A 26,698-nucleotide genomic window follows, 5' to 3' on the forward strand; every position below is an offset into this window, starting at 1 on the left:
TTTGCTAGGGGGCTATTTGACTTGGCTTCAGACTTTCATTTTCAAAATGTTAGATTCTGTTTGCTAATCTAACTGAATCTAACCAGAAGGCTGAAAAGTATTACCCTTTGTAAATATTAATCTGTGTGGACCTCTAGGTGAACTGTATAAAATGATTTGCATCTTCCATTGAAAGAAAGGGTTAATCCCAAACTGTTTGCATAGTGACATGGATCATGTGTTGGTGCATAAATAAAAAGATGGAAACCACATTAAAGCAGTAGTTGGGTTACCACACAACTGGATATGCTTAAGACTGAATGCTTCATAACTCTAACTACTGGGGAGCTACAAATTCTATAAATAACCTTGCAATTGGTTAAGACTATATTAAAACCAGATGAACAGAGACATCCAATGAGGGGAAGATGGGGAAGCATTGTCAATGAGTACTATAGTCTGTAAAAATACTAGGAACAGGTCTATAATTTAGGAGCAGTTCCTTGTGTGGCAGTAATTCTGAATCTATGCATTGCAAAGATGGGTTTAAATAGAGATCAGACACAAAGGAGAACCATATGAAGTTTTTCTACTTTGTTTCCAAAAGTAATATCTATTATCCCTTCTCAGCTCCTTGGCTTTTCTTCTCATCCTCAGTTTAATTCTTGGCCAAGCAAAGTAGTCTTTAGGTTTAAAATGATATCACTTCTCTTTTATATACACCCAACACTCTACTGTTGTTAAATAATGGATTGGATATAGGATGACACTTTGTGGAAGTGGGGAAAATCCTCTCCTTTTCTTGCATTTTTAAAAATCTTTTTGGAGGAAACCTTTAGAATAGGGTGAGAAGTTGCAGAGGAAATCTATAGATACTCTAAATATTGGGGTTTTTGTTTTGCACAGTGTGCTTATTCATGGTTAACTTAAGCAAAGTCTATTCAGTTAATTCAATTTTCTGTATTCATGCTACAATTTTCTGTGTTCACATAATACGTTAAATCATATACTAACTACACTGGCAGGGTCTATACAACCTGGTAGGCTAAACTGTGATGCACTTGTTTGTGATTCAGTGTATCATATGAATACAGCTATTGTTATTGGACTTTTGCAGATACAGTGCCACCAAAGAAAATGGAATTATGATCACCAAAGATACCAGTTCTGACTGTTTTTGTATGTTTGGCTTTATTCATTAAAGTTCAGTGGCACTTTAGCTTACACTCAAAACAAGTAAAATCAGTCTAAATATATTCGATGGATAAACATAAGCAAAAGAATAAAAATCAAAATCCAAACCAGCAACAAAGTTCGTTGGTGTAGCAGTAAGGTATATGACAAATAAATTTCAACAAAAATTTGCAAAATGAAGTCACGGGGCCATAGATACAAACTGACCACTTTTTGCAGCTAAAATTATTTTGTCTCCCCCAAGATAAAAATTAGGTGTATGAATCTCTGGAAACAGAGTGAACACACCAATGTTGGCCCTTACTCTAAAACAAATGAACAAATGAAAAATATCACAGTGAAAAATAAAGCTGGCCATATTTCTTGCAGTTTTCACTGCTGGTTAAACATAATAATAAAAAACACAAAATTTGGACTTTGACTACAAAATTATTTTTAAATGACAAAATTTGACCTATTAGAATTTCAGTTTGTGCTGACTATGGTGGAATTTATTGCATTTTATAATGGTAAGGAAGATGATCACAGGCTATAGATAATTTTGATTAATTTATTCATTTTGTTTATATCCTGATTTCCTCCAATAGAACATGTATTGACCTTATTTGGGCAATTCAAGTCCCCTTTATGATACATGGCAATGAATACCAAGCTCTGAGGTAAACTGTGGCTTAAAGTATTATTATTAGATTTATTATTACTGTAATTATATACAACTATTTAAGATTTTAAAAACAGAAGAATTTATGCTCACATTTTAAGTAGTAAAGAGTGAGACACACAGAGAGTAAAACAACCAGTATAATTAAATTGTATGAAGGTTGTTAAGTACTCCCTTTTCTAGTAATTCTTCCCTCAGTATTTTTTTGAAGCGGATTTTTTTTATGTTTGTTGATTCTCTCTGGGCTGGAATAGAAGTACAAGCAAGAAACCAAACTTCAGATGTGTTTTTAAGTGCATAATGTAGAATAATTTAGCTTTAATATGTTGCGTGTGTATGAGTGTCCATGTGTATAAAGACAACATGCTGGAATTTTTGGCACATTTTGCAACTAGAATATTGTCCACAAAGTGCATAACATTCCCAAAGACATTTACTTTGTGGCTTCTGTATGTGACCCACATTATTAAGGATCTCAAAACTGGTTGTTTAAATAAATGTTGGTAACTACTAGGCTAAAGTCTTGAAATAAAGGGGATTACATCATTGTCCAACTATGCCTACTTCAGCAAAATGTATTTGTTTGTAAAGATTAGGGGGAAGAAGAAAGGTCTTTCACACAATGATTCGCGTGTATGCCATTTTCCACTTTAGCCTTTGCATATATGTCAGATGTGGAAAGGAAAAAAAAACATGTTGAAATAATTTGGCAATGGTTATAGTGTGATTAGTCATGGTAATCTAAAAGGGAGGGTTGCCTGGTGTATTATTACATTTCTTATATTGTTTTTCAAGAGATGGGTGCAATCAGTCATCTTTCACAGGGTTTGAAACACACATGCACACAGTCTTTGCTTGCTGGCAAGTAAACTGTTATTTAAGTACACAATTACTGAAACAATTTTGTTGAACTTGTCCAAGTGTTCTCACATGCTTAAAGATGGCATAAATGTCATTTATGGTAGGCCATTTAGTACAACTATATGGCATGAATTCCTGCTCGCCTGATCTAAGTGTATCAGTTTGTTTTATGGTCTTTATGACTCCTTTTTGATGGAGTCATCAGTAAAACTTTAATGACACTATAAAATAATAAAAATGTCATTAATTTACCACAGGGCCTGGATGCAGCGGTTGTAAAATTACATTTATAAACAGAATACTTTTTATGTCAGAAAGTATTGTTATGTGGCAATGAATAAATAACACTTAAATTTAGGAGCAATTTTACAGCTGACGCTTGGATTATTATAGAGTAGCCAATAACTATATAAAACAGTATAGCATGTAGAATAGTAGTATATAAAATTTTATGACAATATACTGTGCATATCAAAAATTCAACTTTTACCTAAATAAAGAGAAAAACCATTATTGTCTACTTACTGTTATCATTACTTTTCTTCCCCAAAATCACAATTTTATATTTGTTCTGAAGTTATTAGCAGTTTTCCTCCCATGCTTCGATGGATGAGCACTTTTCTTTTGCTTTCTTAGTTGCTTCCTTAGTTCCTAGTCTCCTTTAACTCAGACAACAACATTGATCATTCCCAGCACAGAAATATAAACAAAGTTATTAATGGAATGCAAAGTAAAAAAAAAAATGTTTGAGGACTTGAGTAATTTGGTGACTGAAAATCAGGGGGATAATAATCTCATGATCCATCTGTCACTGCTGAGGTTGCTCCATCATTGACTGTGATAACATATGAATATATCACTCAGCTTTGTAGTCTGGAACATTTATCATTCATCAATGCTCACTAAGGGGGGGGGGGGTGTTATCATTTAAATATCTTTTTTTACTATGCAACACCTAGCCCATATATCATCATTTCAAAGCACTTAATCAAGAGTCCTAGAACACAGCAAAGCAAATTCCCGCCCCCCATAAGTTTTATACTGCCTACGTGCTTGTGCCTGATAATGCATAATAAGTGCCGAATCATGCCACTGAATGGAAAAGGAAGTTTCTTTTCTTAGCAAAACAAATTTGCTATCAGCCCACTTCAGCAGTAACAATTCCTATTTTTCGGACTCTTAATAAAGGAGAAGGTTTGTAGCTCAGGGCTGAAACGTGCTCTCTGAGTTTGCAGACATTTCACTACCCAAACTAGCTAACATCATCAGTGCTACAGGTAGAAGTGGGCATCCCCCCTCCCCATTTACATGCTTTCTCAAGTGTTTGGTGCCCATATGTAGAACCAATAAAGAATATTTGTAGCTCAGGATTGAAATGAGGGGTCCTTGGTGCTCTTTGAGCTTGATTATTTTCTTGCAGACATTCATTATCTAGACCAGTGGTTCTTAACCTTTTTGAAATAATCACCCCCTTGAGCCATTGAGGAAGTTATCATCGCCCCTCCTCCCCCAATATAACCTCTCAATCACAACACAGGGAAATAATTCTTCAATTTATGCAAACACGTTTTTTGTTTTCTTTAAAATTGTCATCAGGACATATCGATGCAAATAATGCTTCCAGTCTTTTCCCCATATCTCAACCGTGTGAAAAATTCTGATGCTACCCATCACTTTACTCTCAAACTTCGTGATACAAGTATTTCATTATTATCTTATTTATTCAACACACTTAAATGCAACGACTACTGAAAACAAAATTCAATTGCAAGAAAATGAAATGCCCGAAAAAAACCAGTAACATTTAATGATTTAATTACAAGTGAATTTTAAGATGCAAAAAGACATATAAAAAGGGCATAAGAACAAACCGCAATGCAGGAACTAAGAATTTCAAGACGAAAACTCTGAAACTAAATTAAGATTCGAGGAAAATATATATTCATGCACACTGTAAACAGGGTTAACAAGACACAAAGAAAATTTTTACAGAACATTTTAAAACACAGTTCAACTCACTAATAGCGAGCGATCTGATGTTTTTGTACGACAGATATACAGCTGTTCACTGTACGAAAAAAGTCTCAAACTTCTCACTCCATTGCCCCATATCACCCCACTTCCGTTCCTTCGCCCCCACATTGCCCCTTTTCGTTCCATCGCCCCCCTGAAAAAGGAAATCACCGCCTGGGGGGCGATATTGCCCAGGTTAATAACTACTGATCTAGACTAGGTAACACCATCAATCTAGCAGTCTACTTAGTTTGTGTAATGAAACGTCTACAAGAAAACAATCAAGCTCAGGAAACACCAAATACTCATCAGTTCAGAATCCTGTTTATAATTTGAAAGAGATTGTAAACTCTACAAGCTTTAGTTCTCTTAGTTTCCAAATAATCATGTTCTAGTTAAATTCAGTTCTATGAGCCCTTTGTCTGTGGAACTTTCATAGAATGTCTTTTTTTCACTCAGAGAACCTGCTCAGAGCTTTGAGAATTTATAATGAGCAAAAATAAGTCCATAGTATACACAGTAGAGTTACATGTGTATGAAATATGACTTCTACAAAACACATGATGTTGGAAGCTATGTTATATTTTGTGTACCTTTATATAAACCAGGACATTTTACTTTACTTTTGTATATTTATTTTTGTGGCCTTACACACTTAGAATGTAATATAGAATCAGTCAGGACAATACAATAATTACGTTTTTGGTAAGATATATTTGATATGTAGATGGATAGTCTGCTAGCTGTGTTCATTTAAAATAATTTGCTTAATATAGTTTAAAATGCTATTGTTTACCTAAATTATCTCTCCTCATATATTCACATATATTTGTACAGACCACTAATACTTCTATTGAAATCATTTTTACTTTTTATTTTTTTCTATAAAACAGAAAAGCTGTAAAATAGCTTCTATTGTTTTAAGTGGAAAAATGAATAATGGCATCTACAAAATTAAAAATACAGACAGAATTATTGTAGCTCTCAATTTCCCCTTCAAAAATGGCACATAAATATACCTTGATACTTTTAGTTATTATCATACAAGTTTCTCTTCCTTATAGTTCTGAACTTTATCATGTAATTTTTCCTTTCCTTTCTGAATGTCAAAATATTGATATTCTTTCAAAAACTTTCTTTTTTTACACAGAATATTTTCTGGAGAGAATCAAAGAGAATGAATGACTAGAAAGATATTTCAAATATGCATACAGAGAAGGTTCTGTTGATTTCTTTTTTAAAGTAGAATGCATTTTTCTTTTTCTTCATTTTAATGAAACTAAAGTTCTTTTACCAGGAAAAACTCAGGTATCCTGTTAAGACATTTTATGGAAAGATTCCTGTTTTGGTAGGGCAAGTTTAAGACTCTTGGATCGTAAATGGGAGAATAGATAAATAGAGGGGATGCAAAATGAGATTGCATTGATGTGATTTTGAGTGTGCATAGGGAATCCAAACTCTTTGAGGAATAAGCAACAAAAGTAAGTTGGGACACTTGATCAAACAGGGTTGCATGTCAGCTGGTCTGGGCTTTCTTATTAGAAAACCTCCTGCTCCCAGATTGTCAAAGACTCATCCATGCCAGGCTAATAAAATCACCTGGTCAGTCAAACTGGAAGTAATGCAAATGCAATTTATCCTGGACAATGCTAGTATTTATTGATTGGCAAGGTGTTTAGTATTATATTGCCCCATTGTAGAAAAAACAAACAGAGTTTTAAAGTGAGGAATTCTTGGCTGAATTCTTGCAGAAGTATAGACATAGGCAGAGAAAGAGAAAACTAAGGCTGTTCCTAATATATTGGGAATTTATCACCCATTCCCCTTTCTTTTTTTTCTTTTTGAAACAGATAAGGGATAATTATCTTCCTTTCTTCATGGAAGATATAAAAAAGGCTTCAGTGGTCCTGAAAGGATGCAGTGTACCCCCGAAAAATAAAAAGACTCTCTGGAGAACTGGTGGAGAGAGAATAGAGGTAGTACTTTTAAAGCCATTGGGTTGTAATCATTGCTTTGCTGGTCAATAATCTGATTTGTACTTTGAAATGGAATATGCGTATAACAATGCAGGGTTTCTGCTTTGGCTGAGGAGAGCAGAAGCCATGGGATACTAACTGTGTGAACCACAAATTTTGGCAGATTTGGTGAAACTGTGATTAGATATGAGCAGTTGCTTTTCTTGGAACATGCACAGATTCAGGTAACCCTTGTCAGGATGAGCTATGAGCAACTCTGCATGATGCCTCATGCCCTATTCTACCATTGAGGCTGCATACTTACAGACTAGGTACTGTTGTGGCCAGTGCAAAAGGATGGGTTCCTGAAGTTCAGCTTAAGGCACAGATACAGCATGTTGTTAGATGCTGGAAGACCAGGCTGTGTGACACCTATTGTTCATTATAATACTAGTTTCCACTAAATGTTCATATTAAACTAGAAGTAAAGTTAGTTCTAGATTACCGGAAGGGCAACCGTTCATACTACATTCTCCACTCTTAAAATTAGCATGATGGTCCAACTTTGTATTCACATATGAGACCAATTAAGAAGTTGTTCTTTCCTTGTACTATCTAATTGCTTTGACTTTGATGTGATCCAACAAAACCCTTCTTATATCTAGTTGGGGGAAAGAGAGAAAGAATGAACAAATACATCAGTTTGGTGTATTGGTTAAGGTGCTAGGCTAGAAACCAGAAAACTGTGAGTTCTAATCTTGCCTTATACATAAAAGCTGACTGAAGACTTTGGGCCAGTCGCTATCCCTTAACCCAACAAATCTCACAGGATTGTTGTTGTTGTTGTGGAAAAGTAGAAGGCAAGAGGATTGGCTATGTTTGCCACCTTGAGTTATATATAGAAAAAGGTGGGATGATGATGATAAAAATATTTGTTTACTAATCTACCAATGTCCTACAAATTGATTATGGAGCACTTATTAATAAACGGTATAATAAATGTTGAGCAAATGATTCTGGTGTTCTGGAAGTTAAGTGTGTTCTTGATTTTTTAACAGCAACATCAAGCTGCTTAGGTCTTTTTGTGCATATGAAAACTTAACTGTTTTCTTTCCAGTATCTAAGACAAGGGTCTTCAAACTTGGCAAGTTTAAGACTTGTGGACTTCAACTCCCAGAATTCCTGAGCTAACATGACTGGAGGAGGAATTATTATCAAGTTTGAAGATCCCTGATCTAAGATGTCCAATGCAATATTAGCCCACCATACAGTAGAAGGAAGAGCAATCAGCACTGTTTTGCTATGTAATATATGAGATTTAACAAATATACCCTGTAATCAAGACCAAAAACTGATATTTCATGTCTGTGATGATGTGACATTCAAACACAATGCTATGTTCAGAATTGAGAAGTACCACAAGGGCATAAGAAAACCCTACTGTGTTTTTGCATGAAAGCAATATGTAACAGTCAGTTACAAAAAGTGAGAAAATGTAATGTTGCCATATAATTGTTGAGTTTTTGCCCTCTGGCATAAGGAAACCCTGGTTGACATCAACCTATATATTGATTATTGTTTTTAGTGATGCAGTTTTACCATATATATTTTCAGCACTCAAATTTTATGCTTTTCAAGGAAGAAATACTGTCATCTCTTTTTCTTCGTAGTCTTTTAAAAAAAAATCCCATAGAGGTTTACCTCAAATTCCTAGGCAAAATAATAGTACTATTTCTGTCATCTAATATTCCTTTTTTTGAAATACTTGTCTTTGAAATCCTCTTGCATAAAATTCATGCTTGTATTTCTCAAGGGTGCCTCTGCAAATTCAGATCTCTAGGACTAGGATGTTGATTGTGCTACTGGTTATTTTTTTTCCCACTGAATTAGTAGCAAATTTTAATAGAAAGTTCTCTCCAAGTCCTGAACTTTAGTATTTCTGAAATGCAAGTCATTTAGAAAAAGTTAATTATTCTTTGTTGCTTGGCATCGATTTCTGAAATTTCAATTTTAATCCTGTCTAAATTGCAATAATACTTCCCTATCCTGCACCCATTTGAACTGAATGGGTTGTTGGAAATTACCCTTTCATTATCTAGCAATAGTTATTTCTTTTTTCCTTTTAGCAGAATTTTAAAATTCAGAGGGATGAATCCAATGTTACAGGAATGTCTGCTAGGAGAGGGGCAAAAAAGTCAAGATAATGAATGGCAACATGTAATCAAAGCTCCACCTTTAATAGTATGTGTCATGATCCCTCCTATAAAGATGTCTTCCAAAAATAAGGGCATTTTTTCCTCCACAGAAGGGCTCCTAACAATTCAAGAATTTAGATGAGACTATTAGCAATAGAATAGCACCTAGACTTATATACCACTTTATAGTACTTTACCTCTCTACATATCTAGTACCTTTCTAAGCAGTTTATAGAGTCAACATATTGCCCCCATAAATTTGGGTCCTCATTATACCAACCTTGGAAGGATGGAAGGCTGAGTCAACCTTGAGCCAGTGAGACTTGAACTGCCAAACTGCAGTCAGCTAGCAGTCAGCAGAAGTAGCCTGCAGTACTGCAGTTAGACAATAAGAAAGTAGTACAAAATACCTAACTTTATAATTTGACAAGATGCATGCTGAATCAGAGATCAAGAAATCACTGGAAATTAAACATATTGAACACATTTTTTTTAAAAAAAGCTGAATTTTGTCCTTTTTCTTTGGCAGGAAAGAACACGCTTTGAGAATTTAGGCCCACAGCTATCAGGGAAATCCAGTGAAGATGGAAAGCTAGGTCCAGGAGTTATTGATCTTACAAGGCCAGAAGATGCAGAGGGTGAGTTATTGAAACAAATGGATTGAACTGATGAGCACTGTTTTCTTTCATCACTTTAAGGTTGAATATCTTAAATATTACTGCAGCTAATCCCCTCTGTCTATATTTGAAGCATAGTTTCCTGTGTTGTGTGAAAGGCTAAAGTCTGATTTTAAAAAGTTATCACACAAAATGCACTTTCTGATTATTACTAGGAGGCTACTGCAACTGTTCTTACCAAGCTATCCTAGGTTCAATTCATATGTTATCTGTGCTGATCCATATCGACTTAAAATTGCTATTGAGTAGAGTGATATAATCAGATTTTATAAACAAATAAAATACATGTCTATGAGTTCCTTTTTTCTTATTGTGCTCTAGTGGATGAATATTTACTGTGAGAAGGTCCTTTTGTTTAAGATATGGGGAATATAATCATCTGTCACCACCAGATGTTTTGGGAGATTGTCTTCATCTATTGTTCTACATGTGAATAATAAAGAAATAATAATATTGAGTTGAATGATATAGCTAGAGACTACAAAAGATCATTTTGCTGTGGAAGTCAACATTTTATAGAATTCCAAGCTTGGAAGGGCCCCTTTGAGATAATTGAATTCAACTCCCTACTTTGGGCAGAAGTCCAGACTGAAGCATCCCTGATAAAACCCAATTTCACTTCAGTACATTTGGTAAAAGGAACCAATCATTTTCTGTATAATTGGTTCAACTGCTACAATGCTCTTAATTTAGAGTAGTACATTAGTAAGTATTAGTGAGGTCATCTGAATAGATATTACTGCACTTTTTAACATACATTTTAATTACAGTAATGAAGAAAAGAAAACTACGAGGTAAATTATTCAATCCATTAATTGACTGCAAAATTAATTACAATGAAGTTTTAATCTTCAGATGAAATATAAGAATGTTGATAACTAATTGATTAGATGTACATAACTTTTTTGTGAAAATGTTACTTTCGCTGGTTTATAGCTCCAGTTCTGGATATATGAATAGAAACCTTCCCATTGATTTCAGTAATTAAGGACTCTGCACCATAGTGTATATTTAAATTAGCTATTTGATTGATCAAAGACATTGCCATTAATCAACTAAAAGCCTTTAATTGGTTGACAGCTCTATTGGAAATACTGTTTATAAATGACCATGTCAATCATATTTTAGGATAAATTCTATGTCAGTAGAAGTACTTAATTTTGATTTCTTAAACTCTTACTGTTATTGCAGTTTACAGAATAATAAGAAAATAATACAGAGAACAATAATGAAATACTCTCACCTCATCCTTTTATTTTGTTTTGACATGGCAAAATATTATTAAGGAGGAAAAAGATTTAAACTTACTGATAAAGTAAAACATAAATTGGGGTTTCTCTTGATTTATTATTTTCTTTTCTCTCATCCTTCACTTATAACATATGAAAAGGTAGGAAGATTATGTTCTCACCATTACTATTGAGAGTATGGACATTCCATTTCACTGGAGGACATTCTTTATAGTGTATCTTCTTCATTGCAGAAGAAGAAGCTGTATAGAAATACAGTTCAATTGCTATGGGTCAGCTTCTCTGTGGAGACAGGCAGAAACCATATTGTTATTCATTTTGGCAAGTCTTGGATCAGTCCAACACAACATCCTATATCTAGAAATTTAAATAGTTACAATTCTCACCAGCTTAAGAAAGAATCCCTTTGCTTTTGAAGGTGGGGTAAAATTTGCATCCTATTGCTTTTTTCTGAATTCATAAATAGTTCTGGATAAAAGGTTATTTGTAAAAATAAATAGCAAATTTCTTTGTAAAAAAACATGAAGATATACTGAGCTTTGAGAAGAGAGCCAGTTTGATCTAGTGGTTAAGGCACCAGACGAGAAAGCAAGAGACTCTGAGTTCAAGTCCCATCTTAGCCATGAAAGCCAGTTGGGTGACCTTGAGCCAATCACTCTGTCTCAGGCCAACTAATCTCACAGAGTTATTATGGGGAAAATAGGAGGAAAGTGTGTTGGATATGTTCATCACTTTGAATTATTTGTTAAAATAATAAAAGTGGTATACAAATAAAAAGTAAAAAATAAACCCCTTCCCCCAAACTTTGAGACATTGTAGGTAGCTGTCTAGGAAAGAAAAATAGGTATTAAAGTGCATATAAAACATAACATTATCAGAAAGATTGTATCACTCAATGTTTTGTTTAATATTATTATGTAGCTATCTTGGAAGACATCTTATGCACAGACACAGTTTATTCAGAATATTACTAATTGTGCTAACAAGTACATTGTGTAATATGTGAAGGTATTTTAGGTACTTACTAGAGTAGTATTTTGGAAGCACCCAGATGATGAAGAATTCCACTCAGTCCAATGAATTCAGTTACCTCCATGGCTACCATGGCATTGAATGCATAAATGTATTTTTATTGTGTCCAGTTGGATTCACATCTGTGTCAGAACTGAGAAATCTACTTGCTTTTACAATGCCATGGGCCATTTGAGGGTCTTGACATGGGAGAGAAGAACTTAGACTCTACTCTATCATGGCTTCATTATTATAGATCACTGATATGTTCACTGATATGTCTGTCCAAATTAAGAAAACTTCTGTCAGAGCTGTCTGGAGTCTAACTGGATCCTTTGGATCTGTGCTTCTAAATCTTTTCTTTTATAGTGATACATATATCTGAAAAACTGTATGCTAAAATGCAATCTAAGGTAGTTGAATGAGTTTCACAAAACATACAGAAGATTTAAATGATCCCCATTAATGCAATATGTATTACATACTCCTTTATTAGATGGCTTGCTCTATTTTACATCATATGTCTCTTGCTAACAAACTCTTAACATAAGAAAGAAGACCAAAGTAGAATTTTGATCAACAACTTTTATTTTCCAGCAAAAATGTATGTATGTATTTATTTATTTATTAAATTTGTATGCCACCTATCACACTGTCAGGGGATTCCGGACAGACTACAACATCATAAAAGCAAAAGGAACAAGAACAAGAATAAAATAGGGTGAAGGTGGGATCTTCTTCCTAATGCATGAATTATCTCCAGCATGAAATGTCCCCATCAGAGTGCCAGACCAATCAGCAGAGCCAGATTTTGAGGCTCTTTTGATAGGCCAAAATGGTGGATGTGCATCTGTCTGTTCCAGAGGGCAGGAGCCATGGCAGAAAAGGACCTTCCCCTGGATCCCAACAGCCAGAATGTCTTGACCGATGGAGTCTGAAGCATTCCTTTCAACTGGAATGAGAGGGGTGGAACAATCTCATTGGAATGAGATGGTTCCTCAGGTAGCTTGGACCCATGTCATACAGAGCGTTGTTATATGGGACATCCTAGGAGACCCTAGAACAGTTTGCATGGCTACATTCTGCACTGGTTGTGGCTTTTGTGTGGTCTTCAAGGGTAGCCCCATATAGAGCACGTCATAGTAGTCCAATTGTGAGATGATGAGGGCATGTGTGACTGAATGCAGACTGATTAGATTTGGGTGTGTGTGTGTAGAACTTTTAAAAAGCAAAATCTCTCTGGAATGGACATGGACATTCCATGAAGTTTTCTCAACACTATAGATGTTTATATATTCAAATTCTTGGATGGAGCCCCATAAACATATCCAGTTGTCTATAGCAATGCATGTAATTATTTCCACAACAGCTGGAATTTTGATTCTAAAATCTTGTAATTCATATGAAAGTTTTGCACGTATAAAACGCTCCCTGCTGTAGTTGTTTTGTGCTTAGCCTAGAGATCACCTCTTCAGGTAAGTTATCAGTGCCTCACTGCTTCTCCAGTGTTGGATTGAACAAGTGAAGGCAATACCTAAACAGAGATCTGAAACTCTTGCTTCTGATTTTTCTATACCATCTTCTATTCGCCTTTGAAGGGGGGAAGCCAAATATTTTTCCTTGCTGGCTTCTCATTTGTACTATTTCTACCACACTGTAATCTAATAACAATTATGGGGAGTGTTTGCTGACTTTTATAGTACAGATTCTTAGACCAAGGTGTTTTTTTTTTTTAAAAAAGAAGGTACTTCCAATTTCATATATATACTAGGAGATAAATCTATATTCTTTTCATGAATCTTATTTTTGTGGCAATAAAATGCTTTTATTGGCAGGACAGCTAAACCAATTTAGAAGCTCTTTTCCAGTTGCCATGCACTCTTCACTATTCCCATCAGATTCTGCTGACGTACTCAGAGCATTATTTATTTTTTTCAGGTCTGTTGCCCAGCAGGAAGAAAAAATATTTTATTTTCCATTTGAAAATATTAGTTACTTAAAGTCCCCTATATATCAAAACTTTACAATGGAAAAAAAAAAAGAAATGGCACATGGTCATATGGCCAGAAAGCTGGTATCATTTAACATTGGTTCATTGTGAGGAACGGGAAAAGAACCAGTTCAAGTTAAGTTCCATTTCCTGCTCAGTTTATGAGTAAACTTGAATTTGCAGGCGTGACAATGAAAAGTGTCATACTCAAGTAACAAAAGGCACAGTTGCAGTCAGAATGTGAACAGCCTTCAACTTGTAAAAGAAAAACAAAAGCATTTCCCCTTGGAAAGCAAAAAAGGTTTCTGAAAAGTCTATCAGAAAAAAAAAAAGAAAAGAAAAGAGGAGGAAAAGTGTGTGAAAGAATCTCTGTGTTCTATGCAAACCAATCAATTGTGGCAGCCCACCAGCAGAAGCCAAAATTGTGAGGTAAATAGTTTAACACCCTCCTCTGATGAGCGGTAAGCAGCAGAACATTCATGGATGACAAAGCAACACCCCCCCCCCACACTTCTGTGACAGTGTTTCATAAAATACAGAGGAAAGAATGTCTCTTGTAACCAGTGTCTGTCACAGATAAATATTTAGGAGAGTTGCTATGACAGTTAGAAGAGCGAACAAGAGAGCAAGGGGAGGAAGGGTATCATGAGACAGAAAAAGACAAAGACATTTTTCTAGAAAGAATGCTGACAAACCAGCCCATGGTGACTTGGTCCTTTGTTCTCCATACATTCTTCTCTGCTCCTACCATAAAGGATTCGCTATGTCTGTGCTGTCCCAGCCAGTCTATGGGAATTGGATACTTAGGAATTATGAGCTGCCCCCTTAAGGGAATGCATCGTGGTAAATGTAGTTAAAGGTATCCTGGGAAATGTAGTTCATGTCACGTGGCCACATCTGTAATCCTGATTGGTCACTAGTTTGACCCTCGATGGGTTGGGGGAGTTTCCCTCATTTTTTGTCTGAACTCTCTAACTCATGGCAGCTTCTTTCTATTGTTATGAGATGGGTTAGTAACCATATTTTACTACAAGGAAGATATACAAAGGATTGGTCATTAGAGAAGAACTTCGTCACAAACGTGAGCTATGAGGATACCTGATGAACCAATAAATGTAATTTGTTATGGACGTTTTGTTGAGTTATCTATCTGCATCTGTACAGCTTCAAATCCACCTCTGTGCAGAAGGCAGAAAAATGTCAGTCCAACTAGCAACATTATTTTAAAGTATTTTATATAAAAGAATATAGTGGTCTTTTACTGAAGCACATACCTAGGAACTATTTCCTTTTGAGCTATACAGCACTTCAAATGAGTGACAATTTGGGGAAAGCAACAATTGCCTCCCTTAGGACATTGAGGATATTGGCACTGGACATTTCAAAATGTTGGCTTTGCTTCTTTTCTTTTTTTTGACAGCAAAATTGATTATTGAGCCAAGTTGTAATGTTAAAAGGAACAACAATACAAGACACAGATGAATATGGAAAGAAAGACTCTAAAGTCTGAGCTTTTCTGAAACAAACATTGTATTTGGGGTGGGAGGGTATACATCTGTTACAAACAGGTGTTCTGAAATATACTTGGATATATTTTGTTACGTGTATAAACCTACGAAGAAGCACGTGTCATGAATCTTAACAGAGAAGTTAGTTGAAACATGAATATGTGTTTCCTATGTGGTGATTGCTTTTAAAGGGAAAAGTGTTATAGAGATAGTCCTTAACTTATGACTAAAAATTGAGCCCAAAATTCCTATTGCTAAGCAATACAATTGTTTAATGAGTTTTGCCCCATTTTTCTTGCCACAATTATTAAGTGAATCACTACAGTTGTTAAATTAGTAACATGGTTAAGTGAATCTGATTTGCTTGTCAGAAAGTTGCAAAAGGTGGTCACATGATATCCAGGGACACCGCAACAGTCATAAATACATGCCAGTTGCTAAGCATCCTAATTTTGATCATATGACTACTAGGACGCTGCAATGATAGTTGATGTGAAAAATGGCCTTAAGTCATTTTTTCAGTGCCTTTGTTCCTTGAACGGTCACTAAACAAATGGCTATAAGTTGAGGACTACCTGTATATATCTTGCTTGTAAGAGATGTTTTACGAATGTCTATTTTTTCAACTGTAGTGCAAAACACAGAGTGCAATTGATTAGAATGTGGAAGAGTTTTGCTTCAACATTTGTCATTATACATTTATATTTTTTGACTCCATGGTTTGATTAACAGCACAAGAGGATCATTCCTGCTCTTGCTGTGCCTACAATAGAGACAGTAACTGTAATGGGAACCCCACTGTATGCATATAAAGTTTTCCTGAGATTAGAAATCATGATTCCCTGTAACAGGTCTGTCAAACTCCCAGCTTGCAGGCCGGATATGTCACGTGCTGGCCGGTTTAGCAAAGGGGGAAAAAGTCACGATACATCAAGTGACACGTTCGTGATGACATGAATTTGACACCCCTGCCGCATAACCAAAAGGCCAGAGGAACTTGAGAATCATCCAAAAACCAAGTTTGGAAAGTAATTCAGGTAGGATAATACAAATCTCCATGGGAAATATCATTTCATAAGGCAAGTGCAATTACCTAGAAATACAGGTAGTCCTCTACTTACAACAATTCATTTAGTGACCGTTGAAAGTTACAACAGAAGTGAAAAATGTGACCTACAGCTGTTTTCCAGTTATGACCTTTGCAGCATTCCCCACAGTCACGTGATTAAAATTCAGATGCTTGGCAATTGACTCATATGTACAAGCATTGCTGTGTGTTCCAAGGTCATGTGATCATCTTTTGCTTCTGATAAGCAGAGTCAATGGGGGAACCAGATTCACTTAACAACTGGATTACTAACTTATCAACTGCAGTGATTCACTTAACAACAGCAGCAAGAAGGGTTGTAAAATGGGGCAAAATTAACTTAACAAATATCTCACTTAACATAAATTTTGGGCTCGATTTTGGTCATAAGTGGAGGACTACCTGTGCACTTCTTGAATCCCACATACTTATATGACATTGGTTGATGAAACCCAAAGCATACCCACTCTTCCTAACCTCACTAGATAGACACAAATATACAAAGACAAGCTATTAATTAAGTATACAGCCATTCATTTTTCAAGATCATTTCTGTATAGAACATTATATAAATCCAGACAGGTGACCATAGGTGTAGTAGAATAGGTGTGGTGCAGAAGTGGTATTCAGCAGGTTCTGACCAGTCCTGGAGAACCGGTAGAGGAAATTTTGAGTAGTTTGGAGAACCACTTCTGGCTGGAGATTTTACAGTATCCTTCCCCTGCCATGCCCACCAAGCCATGCCCACAGAACTGGTAGTAAAAAAGTTTGAATCCTACCACTGCTGTGGTGAAATGTAGTCTGGATTCCCAGGTGGGTGGGGCTGAATGTCAGAAGGCAAAGAAGCAGTGAAGCATAAAAAGTTTGGTTGGAGGAAGAAAGTTAAGAAAGATTCTCCCTAACTCTTTTCAGAGTATCTCTATAGTGATGCAAATAGCTGCTTTAGTGTGATGCAAATAGTTTGCTTTAGTTTCTGAATAGCTGAGGAACAATAAAGGAAACTGCTCAGAAGTAACTCCATGTGTCTTTCTTGGTTCTTGAGGCCTGACAGTATGTGACTGACTGACAAGTACTAGGATGGGTACAACTCATGTACCAAATAAATTCATGCAAAGGTCCTCCCCAGCCAGAACCATAAAACTTTCATGTGTTGGGCCAAGACTTTGTCAGTATCAATTTGTTGGCCTGGGGTCAAGATGTATAATTGGATATCATCAGCGTATTGATGACACCTGACCCCAAATTTGTGGATGACCTATCCTAGCAGTTTCGTGTACATGGTAATTAACAACAGAGAGAGTGTTGAGCCCTGTGGCACCCCACAAACTGAAACTTATGATAAACATTTATATTGCCTGTTTTTAAGTTAGGGAGAAAATTACTTTCTTTCCAAGTAAGTTAAGATTTTTTTCTCCTTTCCCCAAAGCCAAAAACATGATAATTCTGGGGGGATGATGTTCACCTCAGTGTGAATGAATCCATTCTCATGAACAAGATGAGAAGAGGAAAGAGCTATATTTGACAGTGTAAAATAAATGAAATGCTCAAAAAGAACTCTAGGATCAGTGGGAAATACATGCTGAAATCTAAAAGGCTAAAATTTCCTTCATTTTGCAAAGCCACGAGCCACATGCATCAACTCACCACAAAGTCATTAGGTCTTTTAAAGCTCAGATGAAAAACATTAACAAATACCACAAAAGGCTTTAGTCTGGCCCCTTTGTTCATTCACATATGGCAGTTTATAACTCCTGCGCCACTTGGGCTGGGTGTTTGTTTAAGCTGCCTCCATCAGAGCAGCCCTGAAAGAACAAAAGACATCTTGAGCGATCCTAAGCAGGAAATGGTCTAATCTAAACATGGCTTGTGACACTATAAGTAGAATAGAAAAGGGAGGGATTGATTAGTCATTAATGCACAATTGACTCCATATGGATACTGCAATAATAAGCTCTTTTTCAGAGCAGTAGCTGCGTTTATTGAATTAGAGGTTTATGTTTCCTCAGAGCTGACCTTAGGGAATTCCCTTTGATTCTTCTTGCTGATGTTTCGGGAGAATGGAGTGTGGCATAGAAAAGAGACCTGTCTTCTGCAGCCATGCCGGTTCAGAATATCACAATTCAGGGCTGCTTTTTCAGAAACAAACAACCCAAAAATACAATTACATGTCTCTTAACTATTCTTCGCCTTGAATGTAGATTCCCTATTTTGCATCTGTGAAAAAGGAACACGTTTCTCTTTCCAACCAATGTTAGTTTGTTATGAATGCTGCTGCTGTTATATTTATTATGATAGTTTTACTTATTCCAATAGGTCAGTGCCCTGCAAATATTCCATAGTCTAAAATTTTTAAATAAATTAATATGGTTTGCTTAAATACTGGTAAAGATTTAAAACACTAGGACTATGACTATGGCTAGGACTATGGACATGGAAATGTAATGCATTTGAATTACAAATACTGTATATTATCACATGAACGTTTGTCATCATATATGTGAACCAGAGCTCTGAAAGAGATATATACCTGAGTGCACATGGGTGCACACACACGCACACACACACACACACGCACACACACAAACACGGAGTGCTATATAAATTTCTTATAAATATGGCATAAAGATGTATACAGTAAAAGAAGTCATAATTGTTAAGGCATCACAAAACTCTTCATTTTGAATATTTAGGTAACTTTTACCTCTTTAAATTGGAGCCTATAAATATGGTATCATGATTCCCATGATATCATATTTAAAGACTCAGCTAAAAGGAGCAAAGAAATCTAAAATGATGCGGAGCCACAGCTAGCACTGTTATATTCTTTTGAACCAAATCTTAATCTGTTTCTAGTAGTTTCTGAACTTCAGAAAGCTATGCTTTTGTAGCTGAATTAGAAATGGTATACTTCCATATAGTCTGTTTGTCATAAAATGCGAGCATGTAGGGTTTTTTTTTTAAAAAAAAACTTCAACAAATAGATTTTCAGCATTCTGTTTCAAATTTAATTTTTAGAGACCAGATATGAGTCTCCAAGCAGCTGAGATGCCATAAGATCTGTTGTTTGCTACTGGAACACACACACACACACACACACACACACACACACACACACACACCATATTTTTGAGCCTGAACTAATTTTTTTCTTTCTATAACACTGATGTTTCTTCTGATAATTGTTCCTCATTTCTGTCTCACTATTATATTACATCCTTTTCTAATGTAGCTTTTGCACACTTTCCCCAATTAAACCCATTTTGACTTTTTCTTGATATCATTTACATCATTTTGTGTTGCAAACCATATTACAAAAGTCTGAGGAGTATTTCAGTGCACAAGTAGATTCTCTTTCATACATAAATCTCAGCTAGTATAAACTTAGGCAGACTTCAGACTCGATTAACATATATCAATCCGTAGTTACTGGAAGTTGCAAAGTTGCTGAAATTCCATAAGCAAATTTTAAAGAAAGTTGTTTTTGTTTTTGTTTTACTTTTTGGCTTATGTTTAAATGCTGTAGCAATTAATTGTAATTTTACAAATAATTTATTTCTTAAGGGTAATATTCAAGTTTGCAAGGTGCAAATATTGATGCTTTTAACTTTTTAACTAAATCTCTGTGGTCTTAGTGAATTAACAATATATCTGTGATATAGTAAATATTATAAACAGAAGCACTCTTTGTCATTTATAATATGCTGAACTTCTTCCTATAGTGGTAAGATGTTTAAGGGTATGAGATATTACATGATGGTTAATTATTTGCAGAAGCTCATTTAACACACATTCTTTTGTAGCAGCCCTTAGGCCGAAACACAAATATTCACTTAGAAATCAAATAGAGAAGTTCAAGGTTTTACTGGCTTTACTTCCAAATCTTTCAAGTGTAGGCTTGCTCAAGACAGACGGAGATAGAAGTTTCATGATTTTCTTGGTCTGCTTGTGATTTATAACTCTGATTAAGAATTGTTTCTTAACAAATGAACACTAAGATAAAATAAATGCCAGGGCAAAATCTTCTCCTTTTGCTTTAGTAAATGTATCTTGGGATATAATCTCTCCAAATAATTTACAGTTTATATTTCAGCAAATATTTCTGACTGATTGCTCAGAAGTACAGAAATATGTTCTGGCCATTTGCTTGTATTAGATTCACAAGATTAGACCAAGATGATTGTAAGAACCTGATAAACTAATTCAATGCCTTCAGTATGTTTTTGATAAAGAACATTTCTAAAGAAATTGAGGCATTGCTTTTCCAATCAAATGATGTTTGTGCTTCTCATATGCTGATTCAGGCTGTCTGGTAACTACAATTGCAGGCTGAAGGGTGGTGTTGTATCTAGCCATAGGTATATCTTACCAAAAGACTAACTGTCATTCTAGCAAAATTTATTGCAAAAACAAATCTTTCCTGCTGCCAGATGTATAAACAATATTTTTGCCATTGTAACAGCAAAGTCTTTTGGCTCGATACCATTTTAAGAACTAACAAACTAGCCAGTCCCAATTAGTATCTTATCACACTATTTTTGAATTTACCAAGTTTTCAAGAGATTTAAAGGTAATTCCACTATATTGTAGTAGTTTAAATAGGTTACTGGGGCATGGATAACTGGAGATGGGCTATCTCTATTCAGGAAAGATTGTGTTTGTTCTAGAATTCTGTGCTTGTGAAAAGTCCTGTGTGTCACTATAGATTTCTTAGATTTTTAGGGGTGGCCTGAATCCAATAGAATCCCTGTCTGCAAATGCATTGTATCAGAGAGACTGTGATCTCATCCAAAACAGGACAGATTTGTTCTACTTCATGAACGTGGCTGAATTAAGTCTCTACATATAAACCGTCATCTTATATTGATTATATACCATCAAACTGGTATCATATCTTAGTGACCTCTTCAGGATGATCAAATGATCTGCTTCCAACCCATTCCTTCAGCTCTTCTGATAGTCTACTTATTGCTGCTATAAATTTGGAGAATTGTCATATTGAATGATTAATTCATTTATAAACTTGAGTTGACATATCAATACTGGTTTTGCTATGTCCTTCCTTAAAATGAAATAAATAACATTCTTCAGTGTGATCTTCTGATTGAAAAAATGTCCAATCTAGCCCATTTCAGTTCACTGAAATCTGATATGTTAATGTGTAATTGATTAATTCCATCTTTCATTGTGTTGAACTTTCCCATGCTTATGCTTCTCGTGTTTCACGTTCTCAATATTTCTGCACCTTTAGATTTTCTTGTTCTGCTTGGCAACACTAGCAACAACATATCTGGAAGGCTTTCCAGTGTCAAAAGCACTATTAGTAAAATATACAAAGCTCTTTTTCAGTTGAATATCATCCATCAGAGGCTCACCATCATGAACTATATTGTCAGTAACTGTATATTTTCTATCCACATCATTTTCTTGATAAAATATAAGAAAGATCTATCATTGCCTTTTGTGGTGCAACATGAAATTAAGTCTTTGTTCTTGTCATTAACATGATCATCCATCTCCAATCCCTTCCTAGTTAGCTACCTGCTTGCCTGCTAGACAGCTGAGATGACCTCTTGCTGGGAGAATATGTTCTTGATGTACATGCCAAGTGTTCTTCACCCTCCCTAGAACACTGCCCCCCACCATGATGAGGCAACATTTTGGGACTGGGAGGGGAATCTCTTACCTGATACTGATCCCCAAATATACATTGATTGAGATAGTTGATTAAACCACTAAAAGTTGGATGATTAAGGCATAAATGTTTATTCTGCATGTTAAAAAAATATAGATGCATACAGACATAGACATGAAAAATTAATGTCTCATCCATTCCTACTGCACACTTAGGAATTTAAAACTGAATGATATCAATATGTTTGTGCTTTCATATTTGAAATAACAGTGAAACCTGATACTAAAATCCAGTTAGAGTGCTGGTATTAAAGACACTGTATATGCAAAATTACACATTTAGCTTCTGCAGCAAGACTCCATTGTGGGTCTACTGTTTTTTGTTAGATACCAGATACATTTCCATCTACTTGGTGTTATGATAGAGAGGCTACGGTAATAGTTATTGCTAGCAAATGTTGAAAGCCATGGCACAGTAGTTAAACTTATGCTACTGTTAAAATATTGCATTTGACATTCACAGCAGACTTGTCTTTTATCTGCATGCTGTGGTAAAACTGGTGTCAGTTTTAAAGTAATGGTATTGACGGCTTCATAAATTACTCTGGTGATCCTTAAGAGAAGACAGTGTCACATATAAGTAAGTGTTTTGCTTCTAGGATAATGTATGTCTTCATCTGGCCCAGCAGTCAACATATTGCCCTGTGTTGATGGATATTGTCAGCCTGAAGCTACACTACATTTCACTGCACAATAAACATGGCTGTCAACATCATATAAAGTGAAATCAATTTATCCTGTATGGTCAGTGCATTTTAAATGAAATTAATGTACTGTAGACATGCTGGCAAAAAGGTAGCATATTAGTTATGCATCCTCTGTTCCACAATTTTATCCATAAAAATGAATTGCTTGTACAGAACAATCAAAATAATTGTGTGCTTAAACTACAGTTGATTTTTTAACAACAGTTGGCAGGGTTAGGTTTCTGTGTAGTTGAAAAAAAAATAGATTCAAAAGTGATGAAATATAAAATTTGTCCACACTATAAAATCAAAAGTGTTTTGCAGATTTCCACCAGTTTAGTTTTCATCAAGATTTCAAAGTCACTGAGGATTTGTCAGTGATCTAAAATAAAGGTTTTTTTTTATTTTTGTCTTGTCATAATTATAGTATATGGCAGTTACATTTTGTTCCTATGATGCACTTCATGTTTATCATTATTTGCATCACTTTTTTGTGTGTAAATGTACCGTACATTCTTTTAAATGTACAGTATATCAGTCTCTCATCCCAATATTTCAGTCAAGTATCACAAATGTGTTACATTCATTGCTCAAGAGAAGGATAGCAAGTATCCAAGAAACACCAAAATTGATTAAATTGATAGTTGAATTTAGTATTCATTTCATTCATAATTCTGGAAGAAGCAAATGGGAAGGACCTATGAAACTATCCCTAATCCAGATAACATAATAATAATGTTGGCATCCATCTCCTTTCTTCCTGCTCTGGCATTACAGGAAGTAAAGCAATGAATGGCTCTGCAGCTAAACTACAGCAGTATTATTGTTGGCCAACAGGAGGTGCTACTGTGGCTGAAGCTCGAGTCTACAGAGATGCCCGGGGACGAAGTAGCAGTGAGCCGCACATCAAACGACCAATGAATGCTTTCATGGTTTGGGCAAAGGATGAACGCAGGAAAATTCTTCAAGCTTTTCCTGACATGCACAACTCCAACATCAGCAAAATTCTTGGTAAGTACTAATTCAAATGTACAAAGCATCTCAGTTGGAACTGATCCATTTCTGAGGGGAAAACGGATGCCTTTTCCATACTTAATGCCAAGCAAATATCTGTGGGTTTTAGTATAACTAATTATTGAAGATAACACCACTCAGTTGTATCTCTAAGATTTATGATTTAATACATTTTAATACTTGTACTGCTTTGTCTTGTTTTATAATCTAGCTCAAAGTAGAAAAAAGTGCTTTTTGACACTGGACCTTTATTGATCTGTTTAGTTCTGTGAGGAATTCTGAGATATGCCTTATTTTTTTAGGGGAATATACGGTCCCATCAAAAATACTATAGGTGAATTACCCAAACCAGAGAATTATTCACTAACAAAATGTTATTACTTTGGTATAGCTCGTCTTCTTAGATGGAACAGAGCAATACACCTGTTTATCAGCAGCATTATGTTGTACAGAGATAATTAGCAGTAGATTATTGCACCTATATATATAAGAAATCATAGGAAATTAGAAATACGAGCTTTCTGCAAGAGAAAATTGTCTAATAATTTTTTACACTGGGAATATATTTAAATGAGCATGAATAAATAGCTTTGGCAGTAATGCAGTGGTGGGCTGCAACTGATTTAACAACTGGTTTGGTGAGCATGCACACAGCATTCAAAAACCACCCATTTTAAGCTGAAAAACTTACCTTCTGTGTCAGCACTGGTAAGTAAAACAGCTGAGGTGTGGCAATCCTCTGTGTTGCATGAATCAGCTGAGCTAAAAACAGGGAAATATAGGACAGAAAAAGGCAGGGGTGGGTGGGCGGAGCCAACTGTTCACCGGAACTACTGGCTCCCTAGAACCAGTAGCAGCCCATCACGGCAGTAATGTGATGTTCAAACTGAATGTTAACCATTTTTCCTAGCATCTAAACAATAAGAGAGTTAAATAGAAATGTTTTGAGAATTCAATACCTAAGTATATTTTATTTACATTTTTTAAAACTCCAGGTACCGAGTGTTAGGCTTTATCTCATAAAAAAATTAATCTATTGATTTTTTTACAGACTTAAGATTCAAGATTTGTTTGAAACATTACAATGTCGCTAAGGTTGACTGGGAAGGGAAACAGATATTTTTCCATCAAGTCTTTAAATTAAGATTGTAAATGAAGATTGCAATTTTAACTAATAGACAAACAATTACCATTTGAATCGAATGTATTTTACATTATTACACATTTTAACAAAACTATTTTTCTTATAGGCCTTTTTCTTTCTTTAAGAGTTATTCAGAAAACCCTCTAGAAATAAGAGTAACTGTTCTAAAAAAATGTGGTGTTTTTTCATAGAAGTGCTTATGTTTGTCTACTGTTTTTAGTATGTCATATGAATAGTCTTTCAGTTTTCTATAAAACATGTACTGTTTAGTTTTGGCAACTATATACGGAGTCCACATTATTTGTGTGCATTCTTTAAAGAAAAAAAACCTGTTACAAGTATAGTAAGAGTATTCATTGAAATGTAAACATTCAGTATAAATATTTCAGAGGTACCAGCAATCATATGTTTTTAAAGAAATGTAATGTGCCAGGAATTACCTTGCCACCACCAGAGAAAGAAGAAAAGAGAGGAGGAAAGAAAATGTGACAATTTACATACAATATTGGTACACATTTTCCAGGACAATAACAAAAAAAGTTGAAAATATTAAAACTGTTGACAGAGTTTTGCTGACTCTGGATAATATTTATACATTTTTTCCATTTGTTGAAGTATAAAAGCTTTTAGTAAAACAATAGCTTTTACCCATGCTGACCACAGCTGTAATCATTTTTAACCAGCTAAAAGTTTTAAAAGAAATATCTGCTATTTAAGTAATTCTGTATAAGCAACATATCCTATTTCACCCTTTAATGTTAGGTATTCTTTTATTAATGTAGTTTGATTATTTTTTGTCAAAATTAAAACTAGTAATGATATTGCATGTGTACTTTTCATGGAAGTTTTAAGTATATACACTTAATCTAACCTATAATTTATATAAATATATTACATAATGAGGGGTCACTGAATCAGTCACAAAGAAAGTTAAATCAAAGCCAAGATGATTAGAGGATCATCTCTAAAATGCAATTTGCTTACTCTTAGATTATGACATTTAATACATTTATAAGACTTTTTTTTTAACTTTCAGAAATACATATTCAGAAGCTGTGGATTGATTTCAAGATCAACCAAGTAATTAAGTCAGATATTTTTAGTATAGTGAAGGGCTTAGGCATGTTTACTGAGATTTAAAAAAAGTAATAAGTACTTTTTTCCTTATCCTTATAAGCCTTCCATTTCAAAAAAAGTTAAATGTCACTTTAGATGTAAAATATATTTGCAATGTAGAACTGAAGAATAATGTTAGTAGAAAAAAGCCTCAGATCCAATATGATGGATGGTATTAGATATGCAGCCTTTAAAATTTTTCTGATACTATCTCTTAATAGATTAATAATTGAGTAGTAGAAGTAATGGCAGTTTGATCTTTGTCTCAAGGATATACCAAGAATTTCCTGATAGATAGCATGCAGAAATTATTATCACATTTAACATAACTATGATGAATTCTTTATTTCACCCTACACAGAAATTAAATATTTTATTTCAATTTTTGTTGTCTATTTTTTCATGATGCCAGTTTAGTGATTAATTAGATTGTTCTGATAGTAAGCCACAGGTATGATTGTATGGAGGAATGATCAACAATCCGGATCTCTTTGAATATGTTATGAAGACTGCTTTATACAGGAACAAAAATTCTTAAATACATCATAAAGTTACTTGAAAAGTTTTATTTCCTCTTCACATATTCTGAAATTTAATTATCACAATATGCCATTCAGTCCGTATTTTCATTCTTATCACCTGCCTCATGTTCAGGCTGAAGCTCTG

The 26,698-nt window shown here is 34.9% G+C and overlaps 1 protein-coding gene and 1 long non-coding RNA gene across 13 annotated transcripts in view; one reads left to right on the forward strand and one right to left on the reverse strand.

Moving 5' to 3' along the window:
* SOX6 (SRY-box transcription factor 6) overlaps nt 1-26,698 on the forward strand; it is a 465,066-nt gene that overhangs the window by 427,372 nt on the left and 10,996 nt on the right. For 5 of the 12 annotated variants that reach the window (XM_087921045.1, XM_087921043.1, XM_087921044.1 and 2 more), the window contains 2 exons: nt 9,388-9,496; nt 23,536-23,769. In XM_087921045.1, coding sequence (XP_087777171.1) covers nt 9,388-9,496; nt 23,536-23,769 — 343 coding nt within the window. Of the gene's footprint in view, nt 1-6,558; nt 6,685-9,387; nt 9,497-10,305; nt 10,330-23,535; nt 23,770-26,698 lie in introns of all 12 variants that reach the window. The other 7 variants (XM_087921039.1, XM_087921041.1, XM_087921049.1 and 4 more) reach the window with 4 other exon arrangements.
* Nucleotides 6,880-14,638, reverse strand: LOC148128118 (uncharacterized). The gene is made up of 3 exons (XR_015740894.1): nt 14,482-14,638; nt 10,947-11,067; nt 6,880-8,602 (listed from the first exon to the last, which is right to left on the reverse strand). It is a non-coding gene; the product is annotated as an uncharacterized LOC148128118 (long non-coding RNA).

This window comes from Pseudonaja textilis, chromosome 1 (genome assembly GCF_049901715.1).
Source record: "Pseudonaja textilis isolate UNSWEBS1 chromosome 1, rPseTex1.2, whole genome shotgun sequence".
Classification (NCBI taxonomy): domain Eukaryota; kingdom Metazoa; phylum Chordata; class Lepidosauria; order Squamata; family Elapidae; genus Pseudonaja; species Pseudonaja textilis.